At 45.0% G+C, this 18,125-nt stretch overlaps 2 protein-coding genes across 2 annotated transcripts; both read left to right on the top strand.

The window, feature by feature from the left end:
* The first annotated feature begins 347 nt into the window (after window positions 1-347).
* Window positions 348-1,716, top strand: LOC124484879 (claudin-14-like). The gene is made up of 2 exons (XM_047045967.1): window positions 348-581; window positions 1,045-1,716. Exons 1-2 carry the CDS (start codon window positions 348-350, stop codon window positions 1,561-1,563), a joined length of 753 nt encoding a protein of 250 aa, XP_046901923.1. The 3' UTR covers window positions 1,564-1,716.
* A 1,711-nt stretch (window positions 1,717-3,427) lies between these two features.
* Window positions 3,428-11,212, top strand: LOC124485447 (high-affinity choline transporter 1). The gene is made up of 9 exons (XM_047047066.1): window positions 3,428-3,611; window positions 4,310-4,544; window positions 5,175-5,288; window positions 5,595-5,750; window positions 5,897-6,045; window positions 6,218-6,361; window positions 6,614-6,767; window positions 7,775-7,992; window positions 8,243-11,212. The coding sequence occupies exons 2-9, from the start codon at window positions 4,361-4,363 to the stop codon at window positions 8,885-8,887; spliced, it is 1,764 nt and encodes a 587-aa protein (XP_046903022.1). The 5' UTR covers window positions 3,428-3,611; window positions 4,310-4,360; the 3' UTR covers window positions 8,888-11,212.
* The last annotated feature ends 6,913 nt before the right edge of the window (window positions 11,213-18,125 follow it).

The raw sequence follows: 18,125 nt of genomic DNA, 5'->3' as shown, positions 1-18,125 counted from the left end.
GTCGAGGCCCCCTCCGGAGACAACAGACTGCAGCCAGAGCACACTGCCACGCGGCCCCCGAGACAGCGACTGAAGAATGCCTTCAACACCGTGACTGGCTCGGAAATAAGTGGAGTTTACACTTTGCAGCTGGGATTTGGACGTTAAAGACTCCACAGTGTCTGGGGTTGAACAGTGAATTGACTGTTGAGTTGTGAGTTGTGTGTGTGTTCCCTTTGTAGTGCAGCATGTGTATGTCAGCCTGTGTGCTGGTTGGGTGCATATAGTAACTGTATGCACACTTGGACTGCATATGTGTGCTTGACTGTGTTACAAAGTGAGTGACTGTCCCGCCAAATGTGCCAGAGATGGCTAGTATGGCTGTTCAGCTCCTGGGCTTTTTTCTGGGTCTGCTGGGGTTTGTGGGTACTGTAGTTGCCACCGTGCTGCCACACTGGCGGCGAACGGCCTATGTGGGCTCCAACATCATCACTGCCACCTTTTATATGAAGGGCCTGTGGATGGAGTGCATGTGGCACAGCACGGGCCTCTACCAATGTGAGGTCCACCGATCACTGCTGGCGCTGCCACCTGACCTACAGGTAGGACTGGATGGGAGAGGGGCAGAGGGAACGGGGAGTAGAGTACATTGCTGAACATAAGAAACATCTGGTTAATTCATTAAATGGTTGGTCTACGTCAGTGGTTCTCAACCCTGGTCCCCGAGTACCCCCTGTCCTGCACGTTTTAGACGTTTCACTGCTCCAACACACCTGATTCCAATCAATGGGTCGTTATCTAGTTATGCGGAAGCCTGTTAACGACCATTCATTTGAATCAGGTGTGTTGGAGCAGGGAAACATCTCAAATGTGCAGTACAGGGGGTCCCGAGGACCAGGATTGAGAACCACTGGTCTAGTGCACTGCATGTTTTTTTTTCTCGCTTAAAACGCCACTGTGCGACTCAACCTTCTAACTCAGCGCCAGTTGTGGTGATCTACTGGTTTGCTCCGACAATCCCTTTAGCTCCACTGCGACCATGATGCTCCAATCCTGTTTCCCCAGGCGGCGCGGGCACTGATGGTCCTGTCCTGCTTCACCTCCGCCCTGGCAGCCGTGGTGGCCTCCGTGGGCATGAAGTGTACTCGCTGTGCCCGGGGTTCGCCCACCAAGCACGTCCTCGCACTCTCCGGAGGGGTCTGCTTCCTGTGCGCCGGCCTGCTCAGCCTCGTCACCGTCTCCTGGACGACCAACGACGTGATCGTGGAGTTCTACAACCCCACGCTGCCCAGCGGGATGAAGTACGAGATCGGCCTGGCCGTGTACCTGGGTTACGCCTCCTCCTGTATGAGTCTGACGGGGGGGTCGGTGCTTTGCTGGAACTCGGGGGGCGGCAGACCGAGGAACCCCCTCCCTCGGCGACGGCATCGCCATCGCCGCCCCCCGCCCCCCCCCCCCCCTGCACTGAGTAACATAAACACCCCTGCACCCCCTTACAAGCCCCCCGCTGAGCTAAAAAGCAACCACACACCCTCACACACCTCCGCCTCCAGCAGTGGCTATAGACTCAGTGACTATGTCTGATGACCAAGTGTGCAGACCTTCATAATGACCTTGTCTGAGGGGGAAGGACACTGTCTGAGGACTTTAGTTACTTCAGACTGTCATGACTCCAGCTTCAATTGCTTCTTTTTTATGTTAATACAATAGTGCGCACTGTTGGAATTTCCTGACTTACCAAACAGTGAAGTGTTGTCACAGTGGAAATAAGTGTGGGTGTCATTGGCTATCAAGACTATATGTTCTCAAATTGACTCTGCTAATTAATTAAAAGTCAAATGTTATTGAGGTGTGTGTTATCTCTAAATGTACACAATATTCTGCTTACTAAAGTACCCCTTGTTAACAAATACATCTGTTGGTTAATGTGTTTCAGTAAGGTTCAGCATGACCCAACAACAATCGATGCATAATCATAAAATACTAGATTGGACTGGATATTCGTTTATGATAAACCTACATGCTATACTGTCGCTCGTGGCCAGAGTTCTTGAAAACTATTCCTTGTCACCTGAAGACTATTAAGTCTCATCTCAACCTCCTGAACAATCTTACAAATGAATCAACAGTCATTTACAAGAAGACCCAGTCTTGTGTTTCCTCATTTCATTGATTCTGTCTCATTTAATTTTGTTTGTATCAGTCAGTAACTGATTGATTTACTTGGAATGTCACAAACTGTACTGCACATGTTGATTAGTAGCCCTGGTTTGGGTTTACAACAGACAATATCTAAAATGACCACATGGCGGCGACAGCTACACATGAAGTTCTGGAGTCTCTGTGATCCTGAACCAAGCATGCAAACAGTGCCTCCATAGTCAGTTATCTACACTAGACTTACTTGTTTTTGGGGGGTATATTTTATTACTCTTTGGCAGTACTTTGTGCTGCTATCCAAATGAGCATATTGTTCCACATTCCTTTCTATTTTCCAATTATTTTCTAGCTCCATTTTTCCTTTCTCATATTCTGTTGTCTAGGCCTACCTGCGAATGGCTAATAGCGGCACCAGGCGAGTGGACATGTTTATGTATTATTTAGCCAGAAGCCATCCAATTAGTCCGATCCTTTCTCTGACAGCCTGTCAGACAGTAGCTTGTAGTGGCTGTTGTCGCCAAATCAGCCGTCTGAATTAAATTGGTAAATAACACTTCAGCCTGAATATTCCTATGGAAAACGGAAGAAATCTAATGAGAAAACGAATAAAGAAAAATCCACGAAAACTCATTGGCCTGAAAATCGATTTAACAGGCAGACAAAACGTCATCACCCCATGAACGTTGAGTTTTGTTTGAGTTCCCCAGAATCCAGCACCATGGACAGAGACTGCACCGTGTTCCTGCCAGCCCAGTGTATTCTCCAAGTTATACATCCTGGGTTCGCCCGGACATTTTTCGAAGGGTACATCTTTTAGGCCTAGTATTTTTATGTATTTGGCATTAAATAACCTTAGAAAACGAATACATTTGACTTCCCCACTTTTAAGTAGACACTGCGACAAGACACTGCGAGCGTAACCAAGTGATCCCGTTGGTCTTACTGGTGAAGTCTAGGGTGTATCTCTACTTGAGGCAGTGATATTAAAAACCTTTGCGTTACACTCATGGCTGGCTTTTCACTGGCGTTTGCAGAATAAATGTCCTGATTCCCACCAACAGGCTCTGTATGAGAATGAATCACCTTTATGTATCCTGGCAATTTAACTGTTCCCCTCATACCGGATGTTTTATTCCAGAGCTCTCCCAAGGGTGTGCGTCATGCCATTCTCAATTAAATGTTATTTCTGTCCTCTCCTGAAAGACCTTCAGAGACAATCCTAATCTGCCCAAACTGACACCCCTATTCATAAACCAAGCCCACCACTCCATTCACATCCTGTAAAGACCCCCTCCATCCCAGCCTTCTGACGCCAACCTCTCCGTTCGCAGCCGTCTGACGAACACGGGCAGCAGAATTACGCATGGGTGGCGAGGATTACGTTGCGTTCCCAGCCTTTTTTTATAGAAAGTGTCTGTTGCTCTGAGTTTTGGAATCTTTGCCAGACTGCCTGTTTTGACCCATCTCCAAAGGTAGGCGGACTTGACTGGTTATAGTTTACTGTAGTACATGATGTTCTGTCCCTGCTGGTCTGCTTGTTCTGCAGTTGATTGAACAGATTTGTTATTTGTAACTGTGTGTGTTTCAACTGTTGTTTAATAATGACAACGTGCAATACGTCTAAATAAATGTGGGTGTGAGAGGTGAAGGAAGTCTTGAAGGGAAGTCAATATAACTGCAGCTCAACCGATCCTAAAAACCCAATGTCAGCATGAATTAGAGCTGGTAAGTGCAGCTTTGATTTTGGTGACGCTGCACGAGAGACCCATTGGGTTTACATTTGGCTACGGGACCTCCATTTCCCTCCTACTGACTGTACGCACTCTCCGACAAATGTAAAGTGAATTTTACGCACAGCCATGAAGGTGGTCAAACAAAAACAATGATAAGAATGTAAACGATTTTACCCTTTAAAATGATTACTCAAGTGTTTTCTGTACGTTTGTAAGTGAATCTAGATTGTAAAAGTACGTCAAATAAGAGTTACGCGCAAAATGGATCTAGGCTTCCACTTCAGACCCCTAAAATGAAAGCAAAAATAAAATGCTATAAGAGTTATTCCGAAGTGTAAAAATACAATTGTAGTTTACTTTGCTAATGATACTGTTTGAGCCATTTCATGTCTTCACTTCACTCTGATAGCTGTGTTCTAAACCTCTCCCTCGTGCAGCTCTCAATGAAATTCCTGTCCCCGCGCAGAACCTGATCTCGGCAGTGGAAGATGACCATCCACGCGGAGGGGCTAGTGGCGATTGTTGTCTTCTACTTGTTAATTCTCGTCGTGGGAATATGGGCCGCGTGGAAAAACAAAAATGCCGGGGTCTCGGAAGGCACAGACCGGAGCGAGACCATCATGGTTGGAGGAAGGGACATTGGTTTATTTGTTGGCGGCTTTACAATGACCGGTAAGGTTTGTCCAGCGCCTGACTTGAGAGTCATTGTGGCACTTTCTCTAACTATTTCCGTCCTATTTACCCTATCATTCTTTCGCTGACTGACAAAAAAACTCAAACATTCAATCGAACATCTGGAAAATGTTTATGCTTAATTGAGATTCACCCCTGACCGTTACGTACGGACCCTTTTGTAAATAAAAACCACATGGACATTCAAATATACATAACCAATGTTATTAGTAACATGTAACAGAAATGCAAGATCAACGGTTAACGGTAGAATTAATTAAACACTCCAACCGCACTTCCGAACCAATGCCTTTGATGTTATTTTAATTTAAGACCCCGAAGGTGCAGTCTAAAGAAGGGGGGGATAATCAATTATTTATTTCCTGCAACTAACAGAAATGCTCGTGACAATGAGAACAATTTCTATTGAATATTTGTAATTATTCACTTTTATCATTGCACATTTACAACACAATCTTGGGAAAATATATAAAAAGATATGTGATCTGCAATGAAGTGTATCGTAACATAAAAAATTGTTTGTCTAAAAGAGTAGTCTAGTTTACTTTTAATATTTGCTAAATATTTCAGTCCCCATATTGTAATCTTTCCATCTTCCGTGTTCATCAGCCACTTGGGTCGGAGGGGGTTACATCAACGGGACGGCGGAGTATGTATACCTGCCTGATTTTGGATTGGCCTGGGCACAAGCACCCTTTGGATACGCCCTGAGTTTGGTTGTAGGTAAGACCATATCAACACTCACTTTATTTATATTTTAATGAACATGATTTGTCATTCCGTGTTTTATTAATGAACCACAATCAACTCCGCGTTCCTTTGTTTGTTTTGTTCTTCTTAATTGATCAAAACGTGGGTCCACTGGACTATAAAATGTCAAGCGCAACCTTCATTTAGTGATTGATCGTGGATACTGCGATGTTTCAATGGTAGTCAAATGGCCTTGATTTGGCTCAAAGAAAGCTACGATCAATCTTGTTACCGGGATTGCTGGTCATCTCTGTAATTCTTCTGTGTGCTGAACTGTAGGTGGCCTGTTCTTTGCCAAACCTATGCGCTCCCGAGGATACGTCACCATGCTCGACCCGTTCCAGCAGATTTATGGAAAGCGCATGGGCGGCTTGCTCTTCATTCCCGCTCTAATGGGAGAGATCTTCTGGTCCGCTGCCATTTTATCCGCATTGGGTAAGCAATAGTTGTGTAGACTTTTATTGAACTGTATCTATCATGCGTAGCCTTGTAAGTCTATGTAGTACAGGCCTGAACACTTCAACCACTCTGAAACTCCCAATACTTGCTAAGAACCCGTTCGTGTCCTTTTGCCTGAATAGGGGCAACTCTAAGTGTGATCGTGGACATTGACATCAACATGTCAGTGGTGATCTCAGCTCTGATTGCCATCTTCTACACCCTGGTCGGGGGGCTGTATTCTGTGGCTTACACTGACGTGGTGCAACTGTTCTGTATCTTCCTAGGTCTGGTGAGTTATGAAGAAGGTTCCAGTCATTTGAGTCCAGCTCTTATAGTACCCTTCTTTTTTGTATACCTTTGCATTGCGTTGGAAAGTCTTTTTTTTTGTGTTGCTTTTTTGAATGACCTGTCCAGTGTGGGTTCAGCACAATACCATGACACTGTGTCCTCTCCTCTTTTAGTGGATCAGTGTGCCTTTTGCCCTGTCCAACCCTGCTGTGTCGGACATAGGTGTCACAGCCAAAGAGATCATCTACCAGACCCCCTGGCTGGGCAAGATAGAGCCAGCTGACACCTGGCTGTGGATCGACAACTTCTGTCTTCTGGTAAGTCTTCACAGCTGAAGCCTTCAACACCCATCCTTTAACGACACAGTATAACAACACGATTGTTTAAAAACATGTAGGATGATGATTCTCAGGGGATGTCCTTTAATCATATATTCATTAACATTGATTGATGGAGATCCCAACTGCAGTTTGATTAGGCTAGCCAGTGTCCTGAGGGTGTAGATGCTAACTGTACTGTTCTGGTTATTGGTTTGGTGTCTGTATTTACGATGGTGTTTCTGTTCCTAGATGTTAGGGGGGATTCCCTGGCAGGTGTATTTTCAACGGGTTCTTTCTGCCTCTTCAGCTACCTATGCCCAGGTGCTCTCCTTTCTGGCTGCTTTCGGCTGCCTCGTCATGGCTGTGCCCTCTGTCCTCATAGGAGCTATAGGGGCTTCCACAGGTAAGAATGCATACACGCACAAAACCTGCACACACATGTACACAACTCATAGGAGTGGCAGAACAACACATAGACTAATAAAGGGAGAGGAACAGACACACACAGACAAAGGAATTCCAGTATTGAAACATCAGAAGACATTCAGAAGACATATCCACAAATGTATTCCAAACAATTAGCAGTGGGGTGTTTTATCCAAAGACATGTCATTCACCATTAGCTTATTTACATGTTTACCTCACTTCAGATGTTTAAAGCAGACAGGATTCTTGGGTGTAAACAACAAACGCACCATACGGCTCCTGTCAGGCTGAGTGGAGGAGTCTCATCTGACGAGAGGAAGCCTCTGAATTCTACATCTGAGGAAAGATTAATTAATGTGCCTGATCAGAGGCTTTTTCATCAAAGTTACCGTTATTATTAATCAACATCTGCTTGCTAAGGTCCGCATGAGGGAGATAGACAGACTGCTCAGCTCTGGAGAACGACTGGAGAGAGAGAGAGAGAGAGAGAGAGAGAGAGAGAGAGAGAGAGAGAGAGAGAGAGAGAGAGAGAGAGAGAGAGAGGGGGGGGGGGGGGGTGGCATGTGAAGATAGGAGGATGGGTAGGGATGGAGGAGAGTGGAATGATGGGATTCGTAGGATGACGTGGTACAGGAGGATCTGCTCCTCTGGTGAGGGACTGCTGATAGACATGTTCTATGCCATCTGCTGTCTTGGGGCAACAATAAAAGAAAATCTGGCTCAACTGCAGTTTATTCCTTGGAGATACTCAGTAGATGCATATTCTGTATATATCAAAACTTGAAAAGGTTACTATCAGATATCTACTTAGACTCGCATTACAAGTACAAGACACATGTAAAAGGCTCATAACCAGTTTGGTTTCAGTTGCATGGGCAGTTTTATTTAAAAAAAAAAAGACTCATAAATACATAAAGTTGAGAGATTGTTTGCTTGAAAGTCTATTTGATAAACATCATTTGTCCCTCTGTTTCTCTATTCCAGACTGGAACCAGACAACGTATGGGGCTATTCCTCCTAAAGACAAGGACCAATCAGACATGATCCTTCCTATAGTGCTCCAACACCTGTGCCCATCCTACATCTCCTTTTTTGGTCTTGGCGCTGTTTCAGCTGCTGTGATGTCATCAGCTGACTCATCCATTCTCTCGGCCAGTTCCATGTTTGCACGCAACATCTATCAACTCGCCTTCAGACAGTCGGTCAGTCAGTGTGAGCGCACACACAAAGACGTATACTGTACATCAATACACACACTCAAAACTATTAAATACACACTTCATATCTTTTCATAAATAACTACCAACCCTAATCCTAAATACTTCAGAGCTCAAAGTCTATTCTGGCCCATGTCCCTCCCCTCACGTCACCTCCCCCATGTCCCTCTCCCTATTTCCCTCCCCTCATGTCTCCCCCCCATGTTCCATTCCCGTGTTCTTCCCCCCCCCCCAGGCCACCGACCGTGAGATTGTGTGGGTGATGCGCATCACCATCTTTGTGTTTGGAGCTCTGGCCACAGCCATGGCCCTGCTGACGGGGACGGTGTACGGCCTGTGGTACCTCAGCTCTGACCTGGTCTACGTCATCATCTTCCCCCAGCTGCTCAGCGTGCTCTTCGTCAAGGGCACCAACACCTACGGCTCGGTCGCGGCCTACGTGTTCGGCCTACTGCTCCGCATCGGAGGGGGAGAACCCTACCTGAAACTGCCCCCCTTCATCTATTACCCCGGCTGGGTGAGGCAATCGAAGATCCACCACACGACAGGGGAGGTGGAGCACTTCATCCAGCAGAGGTTCCCCTTCAAGACGATCTCCATGCTGGCTTCCTTCCTGGGGAACGTGGGCGTCTCCTACCTGGCCAAGTACCTGTTTGAGAGTGGGAGGCTGTCGCACAAGTACGACTTCCTGGACGCGGTGGTGTCTAAGCACAGCAAGGAGAACATGGACAAGACGACGCTGGTGGGCAACGACAACATCAACTTGTCAGAGATGGCGCCGGTCAAACCCCTTAGCACGGCACTGGCTGCCTCCTTCACCAACACCGAGGTGTTGAGTGACGACGGGTCCAGCCCAGAGTCCAACAACGAGCACGAGTAGAACCGGACGCAGAACCGGACCCAGATCTGGACCCTGAACCTGACTTTAGGACCCAGACCCCAGAAGATTCATACCGGGTTTTATCCAGTGAATCATTCTCTGTACGTGTTGCTATCATGTCACAAACTCTCACTCTGTCTCTATTTGAAACCTAAACGCCCACCCCCCTCCACATCTTAGTTTTCTTTCAGTGCTGCTACAGAAATAAAGATACGTACAGTAACAGGACAGAGTTGTCCTCCCATCTGTCTTTCACCGTGGAGCGCTCTCAAAGAAACTGCCGTGATTGAGAAGAGAATAGTGCAATATCTAACCATGGAGTTACGCGGTACAGTTTACACACCCATGTCTGTGTGTTTGGGTGTGTGTGATCAAGTTACATCCAGTGGGTATGTATGAAACCTGCTTCCATTTTAACCTCATTTGCTTAGAACCAATTTATAATAGAGCAATAATGTTTTTAGCGTGTGTGTTGTACATAGATATGTAAAATGATTTCAATGTTTTTTTTTTTGATGGAGATTTATTGGAAGATCAACAGATCTTCAGGTTGATGTTTTAGTTGCGTAAGTCTTAATCCACTTACACACAGAAACTAGACACAAGTCAGGACATACACATTACTCACAGTACTGAACGCAAACTTTATCTAAACAGGGTTGAGAAGCCAAATCTTAAGTTAGTCCTCTTTGACCATGTGCCAAAACCCCTTTCAGAGACCTAGACAACCGAACAATCATCTTAGAGGTAAACCTTATGGTAGTATGATTCCACACAATTTGAGTGCAGTCTAACTAAAGTGGGTGCTTTATGGTAGTTCCAATAAAACAGCTTTAGGTTATCTGTAGAAATGAGGTTAGAATCCAGTGCAACCTGCCAGTCAAAGTGGTTGGCGTCCAATTCTCGTCAATGACAATTTACTCCTGCTCTCCCCTGAACCTTTATTGACAGCAGAGCTGATGAAAGGTGGCTATGTAGTTAAGTTACCTGCAGCTATCATATCTATGTAGATAGCCAGTAACACTAGCCCAGTGGAGTTTAGGATCTTAGGCAGGAGCAGTGCAGCAGGTGTCGATGTGAGTACTGTGTCAGTGTTGGGAAATAGAACTGGTCCTTCAGAGTAAGGTAATTATCCAGAAAAGTACAAACACTGCTTATTATCTTAAGGTAGATGGCATTCCTAACTGGTGGAGGGTATAACTCTTGGTTGAGAACAGATCGCTCTTTAGGGATTACATCATGAGTCAGAATACCTTAGAGTTGAGTGTAGAGTTGACACATAGCAGTTCAGGCAAGATCGATGGCAGGCAATGATTTCGATTTACAGTTGGTGATGATTTTAACTCTTTGGACATTGTGACGTGTTTCTGTTCTCTGGTTGCACTATTCTGTGTCCCTCCTTTCAAAGTATCGTGGATAAAGTTTGATGGTGTCCGTCCGTACAGTACGTGATCTGTTTTATTCTGTTTGAATTGCCTTAATTTTCTCGTGTTGGAGAGCTGGTCTGATGCTATGCAAGGTGTCAGTTGTGTTTCAGTCTCATTAGACATGAATGTAAATGTAAACTCACTATCAGATAGACCTCGTCCCAGACGGCTGTGCAGTGTCTGTGCAATGTTCTATAAAAAAAAAAATACTGTTTAAAGTAATACAAATATTTAAAAAAAGACACCTTCATGTCAGTTGATCAGCTGGCCTATATTTGTGGTTCAATGTTATAAATGGCAATATTTTTGTGTAATATGTGTATAGCAAACACAACATATGAACAAAGTCAATAGACCTTTCAATGCGCCTTTAGAAATGATTTAACTGTTTGATGAGGTGAAATTACAGCTATATAAGAATTTATTTATTTATGCAGTGTCTATAAGAAAATAGTGATGACTATGTGAGATGAATTAAATAAATTATATGATTTAGCTCATTGATTACTTGTCATTCAGTCTTTTAGTGTATTGCTTGTTTCAGTGTGCATTTTATTTACATGATACTTGTATACATTTTTGAATCAGCTTTTTACGATTTTTCTGAGACGTTCCTCAAACGTTGCTTTGCAAAAGCTGATATACCCCCTACTGTAGGTCTACAAACAAACCATTTGTAATGTAATGAGCCAAACAAATCGTTGCCTAGCAGTCATCTTACTATTTGTGAGAAACTTTGTATTTTCTCTGATCCGTATTGTCACATCCATGACATCAAATCAACTCTTACAGTAATAGTGAGAAGCAGACAAAGGATGCATGGTCCCGTAGTTGATATGCAGGTCTTGGGTGTAATGTTTCGTGTGTCTGTGAGTGTAGGTGTGTGTTTGTGTGTGTGTTTGTGCATCTCTGTGTGTGTGTGTGCATCTGTGTGTGTGTGTGTGTGCATCTCACCCTCCACCCTTCCACCCCTCGAGTCCTTCCACCCAACACAGAAAGCTTAATGCTGAGCTCATAGACCGTGGATTTTGATCATAAAGACACATCATACTGAACATGGGGAGAAGGGGGGATGTTGCCTCTTCACCTTAGTTATTAATGTAAGTGTCAGACCTGCTTTGTAGTGGAAGTTGAGAAGCTTTCAGGGGACAGGCGAAGAGACGCGTCCATGTATCATCTCAAAGTGTCATACTCCAAACTACTCACAGTAGCCAGGTGTGGCTGTTATGAGTGATATAAGCCACAACCCAGCGATGTTCTGGTTGCTGCCTGAGAAGCAATGGATACAATTAGGACTAATCACGTCTTAAACATATGCAGTATTATCCCCTGTATACCCTTTTCATGATTTTATATTTTGGATCATTAGATTGCGAATGACTGTGTTTATTAGTCATCAGAAGCCCCAGATTACTCTCAATGTGTGTGTGTGTGTGTCAGTGTTAGTGTGTGTGTGTACGGGCATATAACTGTTTCCTCCATTTTGTCACCAGGAGACCACCCGAGGCCAGGGCTGCAGGGCCTCACACCCGCAGCTCGTTCCCACGAGACGTTGCAATTCTTTCCGTGTTTGAAACGACACCAAATTCCCTAGATGTCCTTCCATACTGTGTCCCTTATACACTCGCATCTCATTCACGCACACACACACACACACACACATATAGATGAACACAGCCCCAGAGCACAGCTCATGACTTATTCTCTCTAAACACAGTAGTGTTTGTAAAGACATGTAGGAAGCAGTGGTGAAAGAAACCTAATTACACTCTTGGATGTCCTTCAAACCCTAAAACTCTTCTTCTGGGATCTTATAAATCTAATCAAATCGCCATGGAGATAGCCTGCCATGAGAGGGATCCTTGGTGACAAGTTAAGGAGAGCGTGAGGAGAAGAGTTCAAAAGCATTTTACATCAACCTCACTGGACGCAGTTCATGTATTGCACTATTAAATTGAAATAATTGGCTTCCAGAAAATATACCAGTAGATTTAAACAAATCTGATTAAATACAACTAGAAGGGTCTTCTTTAAAACATTGATACTTTGACTATACGCTTCCCTATTTTATGTCAAACAATTGTTTTACTATGCAAAATGTTGTTTCATGTACCGTACAGACAGCAAGGCCCCCCCTTTTGCCCACGTCCAAGGTAAAGAGTTCAAAGTTACTTTCAAGACCGTTTTTTTCCTGTGTGCGTGTCGAGAGGTGGTCCTCGGAGAGCTTCATCATTAACCGACTGCAGAGTGGGAGATCTCCTGAGCCTAGTGCATCCTGGTCATACAGGCAAGGATATGAGTCTCAGTGGATCTATAAGAAGCACTGGGTGCCACATCCTCATCTGTCTACTCCAGCCAGCGTGACCTGGGAGACACAGAGAGAGAGAGACAGAGACAGAGAGAGAGAGAGAGAGAGAGAGAGAGAGAGAGAGAGAGAGAGAGAGAGAGAGAGAGAGAGAGAGAGAGAGAGAGAGAGAGAGAGAGAGAGAGAGAGAGAGAGAGAGAGAGAGAGAGAGAGAGAGAGAGAGAGAGAGAGAGAGAGAGAGAGAGAAAGAGAGAGAGATAGAGAGAGAGAGAGAGAGAGAGAGAGAGAGCGAGAGAGAGAGAGAGAGAGAGAGAGAGAGAGAGAGAGAGAGAGGTATAAAAGAATAGGATCGGGGACAGAAAATAAAAAGACAAGGAGGGTTAGGGACGGAGAGGGAGAACGATAGGTGAAAGAACAGAATTATAATGAGAATGATGTAATTTACAGCAATGCAGGTTGGCCCATTAAGTGATTTTCCAATCAGGGCAGCAGGGTCTAGAAATAGCCAACATTATTTACATTACACTAAGTGCTCCTCTCCTCCTCAGGATGGAGAGAAAGGGGGAGGAGATGGAGGGGGTGGGTACAAGAGCGGGAGGATGGTAGGAGGGGGTGGAGGGAGGGTGGGACCATTTACTGTGCCTCCATTAGCTCACAAGAGAGATGTGCTGGATGGACACAAAGACTCCGCCCACTAAGCCATGCCCTTCTCCTTGTCCTTCCTGCTCGGGAGTTGAGTCCATTACACATGTAGAACTACAGGCTCCTAAGCCAATGAGGATTGACCATTTTGTCCAATAACGGTTTGCTCTGTGCTTTTGTTGCTTTGAATGAAGCCTGTCTTCCAGTCCAGTCGTTAAAAGAAAACTGAGATGTCAATTTGGTAAAAAGCTAACGGTCACACACACACACTCACAAACACACACACACTCACACACAGCCTTCCCCCAAGCTGCAGGGCAACAGTTTATTAACGTCCACGATCACAGACAGGAACATAAATTGCTGGGAGAGTTATTACAGCAAGAGTTACTGCAGGTATACAGGCTGCTCAACACTCAATCCTGGCCAGGAGTATACTACATGCCCACAACAGTGGACCCTGTTTTAAGCATTGCATTGGTAATATACCACTGCTCCGCCTCATGGGGTAATTAGCCCCGTCGCAACAACAGCACACTGTGTTGTGTATTATTCCTCATATATTTTTTTGGGCACATAGGTCTATTATAAAACACTCATCAATCATGTCAATATGAAAGTAATAGACACACTTCCCCATACAAAAACAAAACAATTATTGAACACTTTCTTCCGCAATTCAATAGGCCCTCTTGGCTGCCTGCACATAGGCACAACAGCAGGGCTGTTTCTATGCAGCATTCACATTAGCAGCTAACATTTCTTTTTTCATGACAGGCTATAGCATTAAATTGATTACATTACAGGGCTCTCAAGTCTCATGCATTCGCGGTGAGACTCACGCATTTCAACCTTTTCTTACACTCTCTTGTGAGAGGATTTAGACGTCATGAACCAACCACATTGCTTGATTTGACCTACCCGTTTTCTGGAATATACGATCTGAGAAAGAGCTAAGGAGAGCATTCTATGGAAATTCTACACTGAGATGTGTCAGGGCTAGACCAGGTGTTCCATAGTCCAGACTTGAGGCTTCCTTCCATTTCTAGCCATGCATGTTGGTCTTGCTTCATCCCCACAGTTCAGTCTTGAGCCTCTCCAGGTTTTCACCTCTCATTAGCGAGCAGTACTAACCATGCTAACCAGATTCCTCCCTTGGCAGCCCTTCCTAGCAGGGTGGGGCCACAAGGATACACTGACGGGATACAACATATTGGTAACTTCTTATTCAGGTTAGTATATTGCTAATGACAACTAACTACGGCTGAAACCTTGCTAAACGGTTAGCTTTGAGTGGAAAGGAAAAGTTTGGGAGAATACTGTCCTTGCTTCTTACTGTAAGTTCAGCCTGGAAGGCTTTCGAAATAGTAAGACATGGATTTTATAATTCATTCATACTGTAAGTCATCTCCTTTGTACTCGATGAGGTTAGGCTGAGATGGAGCCTGTTCAAAACACGACATATGAAACAGTTATAGTTGGTGCCATTTATACAATCAGTTCTCCAGGTCTCTATTTCCTGCTGTCAGACTGGAGCCGCAGGTATACTGTCAGCTCTATTTCCACTGGAGAGCTTGTGTGTGTGTGTGTGTGTGTGTGTGTGTGTGTGCACGCGTGTGTGTGTGTGTGTGTTTGTGTGCGTGTATATGTGTATGTGTGTGAGAGAGAGTGACGTATCGACTGCTGTCTTTGCTTCTGGTCTGGCCAGCTTCTCTCCTGCTTTGCATCAGCCCTAAAGTCTACCTGTCACACACACACACACACCACACATACAGGGACACACAAAACCACACAAAGACACACACCTTGTCAATAACATACTGTTTCCTTTTATAATTTGATTTAAAAAAAAACATGATTGCACCAGTTTTATTTCCTATATCCTTTCATAACTCTATGGAGTGTCAGTTGGCTTCCTCTTGTGATGTTCTTCCAGAATGTTCCACTGGGTAGAATTTCCTTCAGTGACATAATGATTGACAGTTGCCCTCTTGCCCAGTTGCCTAATATGAAGCCTTCATTGATTTCCTATCACTGGGTGGCCTTACCCTGAAGTGGTTTTGCACCCTTAGAGGAAGGCTTTCACACCCCAGTTGGATGTGGACACAAGGAGTGTGTGTGTGAATGTGTGTGTGTGTGTGATTGCCTGTGCATATTTGAGTGTTTTGTGTGTGCTGTTTGCATGTGTGACTTTAAAGCACTCAATTTTGGGGGGGATTAACGCTGTGTAGGGTCAGTCGTTACTTGTCATAAACATTTATTACTTGACAATGTTTTCAAGTCGATTCAACATTTAATATTTTGTGTGTCTATGCCTACACTCTTTCTCTCATGCCAGCCTGATGGTAGAGTTACAATATGATCAATATGATCTGAAGACCAAATTTATTTAATTTAGGCATGGCACTTTTTCCAATTCAATATGTCTATTGAAATATATGCCATTACGTAACTTGTCGATCAATGGTATTTGACCCTGAAACACCAATGTTTTTTTCCAGTGGCGCCATCAGATGAAATGTGTATCCTTTTTTATTACCTCCATATTCATTGATTTTTCCAGAACCTGCTTGAATATCGAGCTGCGGTTACTAATGAAAATGGTGTGTGTCCAGCAGTGATCCTTACATTGATCTCATCAGCGGTAAGTAGCCTGGCTTCAATTAAGTCCTAATAAGCTTGAGGAGGAGAGGAGAGGAGAGGAGAAGAGAAGAGAATAGAGGAGAAGAGAAGAGAAGAGAGGAGAGGAGAGGAGGGGAGGGGGGGGGGAAAGGAGGGGAGATGCAACTTTAATTTTTGCTTTATTTTAAGCTGTCAGTTATGGATTCATTCAGCTGTCCCTTGAGTCTAAAGGTTGATTATACTGGGTCATTAGGTTCACTTAGAGACTCAGATGGTGAAGACTGGCCTGGGTCTAATAACTGCACGTTGTTAAAATGTACCAATCTATTGGCCTGCTAATATTTGTGTTCTTGCCAATAAACACATTATTTTGTCTATGCTATTTATTGTATTTTACTTGCTTAGTTATCCCACCTATGCAGGCAGTTGAATGTACACAGTCCTCGTCATACATAATCACTCTGCCTGCCTCCCCTCGTTAAGCTGAAGTCTGGCAACTAGAGCCTTTACAGTGGGCTTCCTGCTTCTCTTCCTCGTTGGTGAGCTGACAGGCGCCGAATCTCGCCAAGCAGCGGTAACGTAATAACTGGCTGTGGCGCTGAACCCAGCTGACCTTCGATGCACAAATTACATTACACTGATGGAGGAGGAGGAAGGAGGAGGAGGGAGGAGGGTGTCTTTCAGAATGATTCAGTTGAGGAAGGGAGCTGAAATGGGAGCGTGTGGGGTAAGAGGTGGTAAGGGGGTGGGGGGATGGCTTGGCATGGAAGGGGTGGAGGGCTGGAGGCCTTGGAGTAACAGTAACACTGTGTGTGTTGGAGAAGCCTAGTAAATCAGTCTGGTTCTTCTTCTGTGGTTCTCAACCTCTCTCTAACTGCTTCCTAAAACCTTCCCAACCAGCATGTGAAAGGTTAAAACATGTTTTTTCTTTAGACAGAAAACAGTCCATTGAGGGTGGCATAACAACGTCTGCGTTGGGATCTTTACGGGACACGTTTCCTTTAGCAGACATCCGTTTCTATTTCACGGGAGAAATGTCTTTCTCCACCCTCCCTCCCACCATCCCTCCCTTCCTTTTTTGCCCTCCCTCCTTCCTGTTCCCCTCAGCTCTTTCCTCCCTCGTTCCTCTTTCCTCTTTCCCCTCGCTTTCCTCTTCTTCTTCTCCGGGTCCAGCCGAGAGCACCTGTTGCTAAGGTGCTGTGTCTGAGGTGTACCTGCTGCTCTCTCTACCTGGTATGAGCTTCCTGGCTGCTCTTTTCCAGGGGAAACACGCCTCAGACAGGCTCATCCATCCTGCTAACAAACCCCTGGCAGCACAGCCCTCGCTGCTCCCTCCTAATGCTTTACGACGCTGTCATTTAAAGATGACACATGATAGACTGGGATTTAGCCGGCCAATATCCCCCTCTACACACACATCTGCTGAGGAGGCAAAGCGAGGCAGAGACGGATGGGCAGACCGTGTGTGTGTGTGTTTGTGTGTGTGTGTGTGTGTGTGTGTGCGTGTGTGTGTACTGTAGCTGTTGACCAACGTTGGTTATTTATTTGATTATTTTTGTTGGCTTTACGTCCTCCATGAATCAGGTGGAGTGGCTATCTGGGGCCTCCTCCTTGTCAGAGATATATATGTGTGTATCTGTGTGTGTGTATACAGTATATGTGTGTGTGTGTGTGCGGTTCATAAAGTAGCCTACATATGTGTATGTTTACTGCATGTGTACGTACACTTACAAGTGTGTTGAGCTTCTTCTGTCCGAAGAGACCTCCAGCCTGTCAGTAGCAGTGCTCACGTTTCAATGGTTCATAGGGGCTCAAACAGAGACAGACAAACAGGGCTACTGACCAGCAGGTTCTCCAGCATGGTTGTGCCCAGAGAGGACGTCTTGAATGTACTCGGGGAGTGAGAGAGAGGACAGCTGCTCCTCCACCTCTCATCTGCATCCCCGACCATCAATAACCCCTTTAAGAGACAGCAGAGGGGCTGGCAGATACCAGCAGCGCAGCCGAGTAAAGTGTTTTTCATTTTTCATCGTGTCACGAGGAAACAGCAACCACAGACGCCTGACTTGTTTGGAATGGGCCGTGCCAGTTCTGACTGGCTTGCTGGCTCTCTTCCCCTCTCCTCCTCTCTCTCTCTCTCTCTCTCTCTCTCTCTCTCTCTCTCTGTGTCTCTCTCTCTCTTTCTCTCCTATCTCTCTCTCTCTCTCTGATCCACTGATGTGTTTTTTTTTCTTTCTTTTTT

Source organism: Hypomesus transpacificus, chromosome 23, assembly GCF_021917145.1.
Source record: "Hypomesus transpacificus isolate Combined female chromosome 23, fHypTra1, whole genome shotgun sequence".
NCBI lineage: Eukaryota > Metazoa > Chordata > Actinopteri > Osmeriformes > Osmeridae > Hypomesus > Hypomesus transpacificus.
This window is presented reverse-complemented; position numbering and strand designations above follow the sequence as displayed.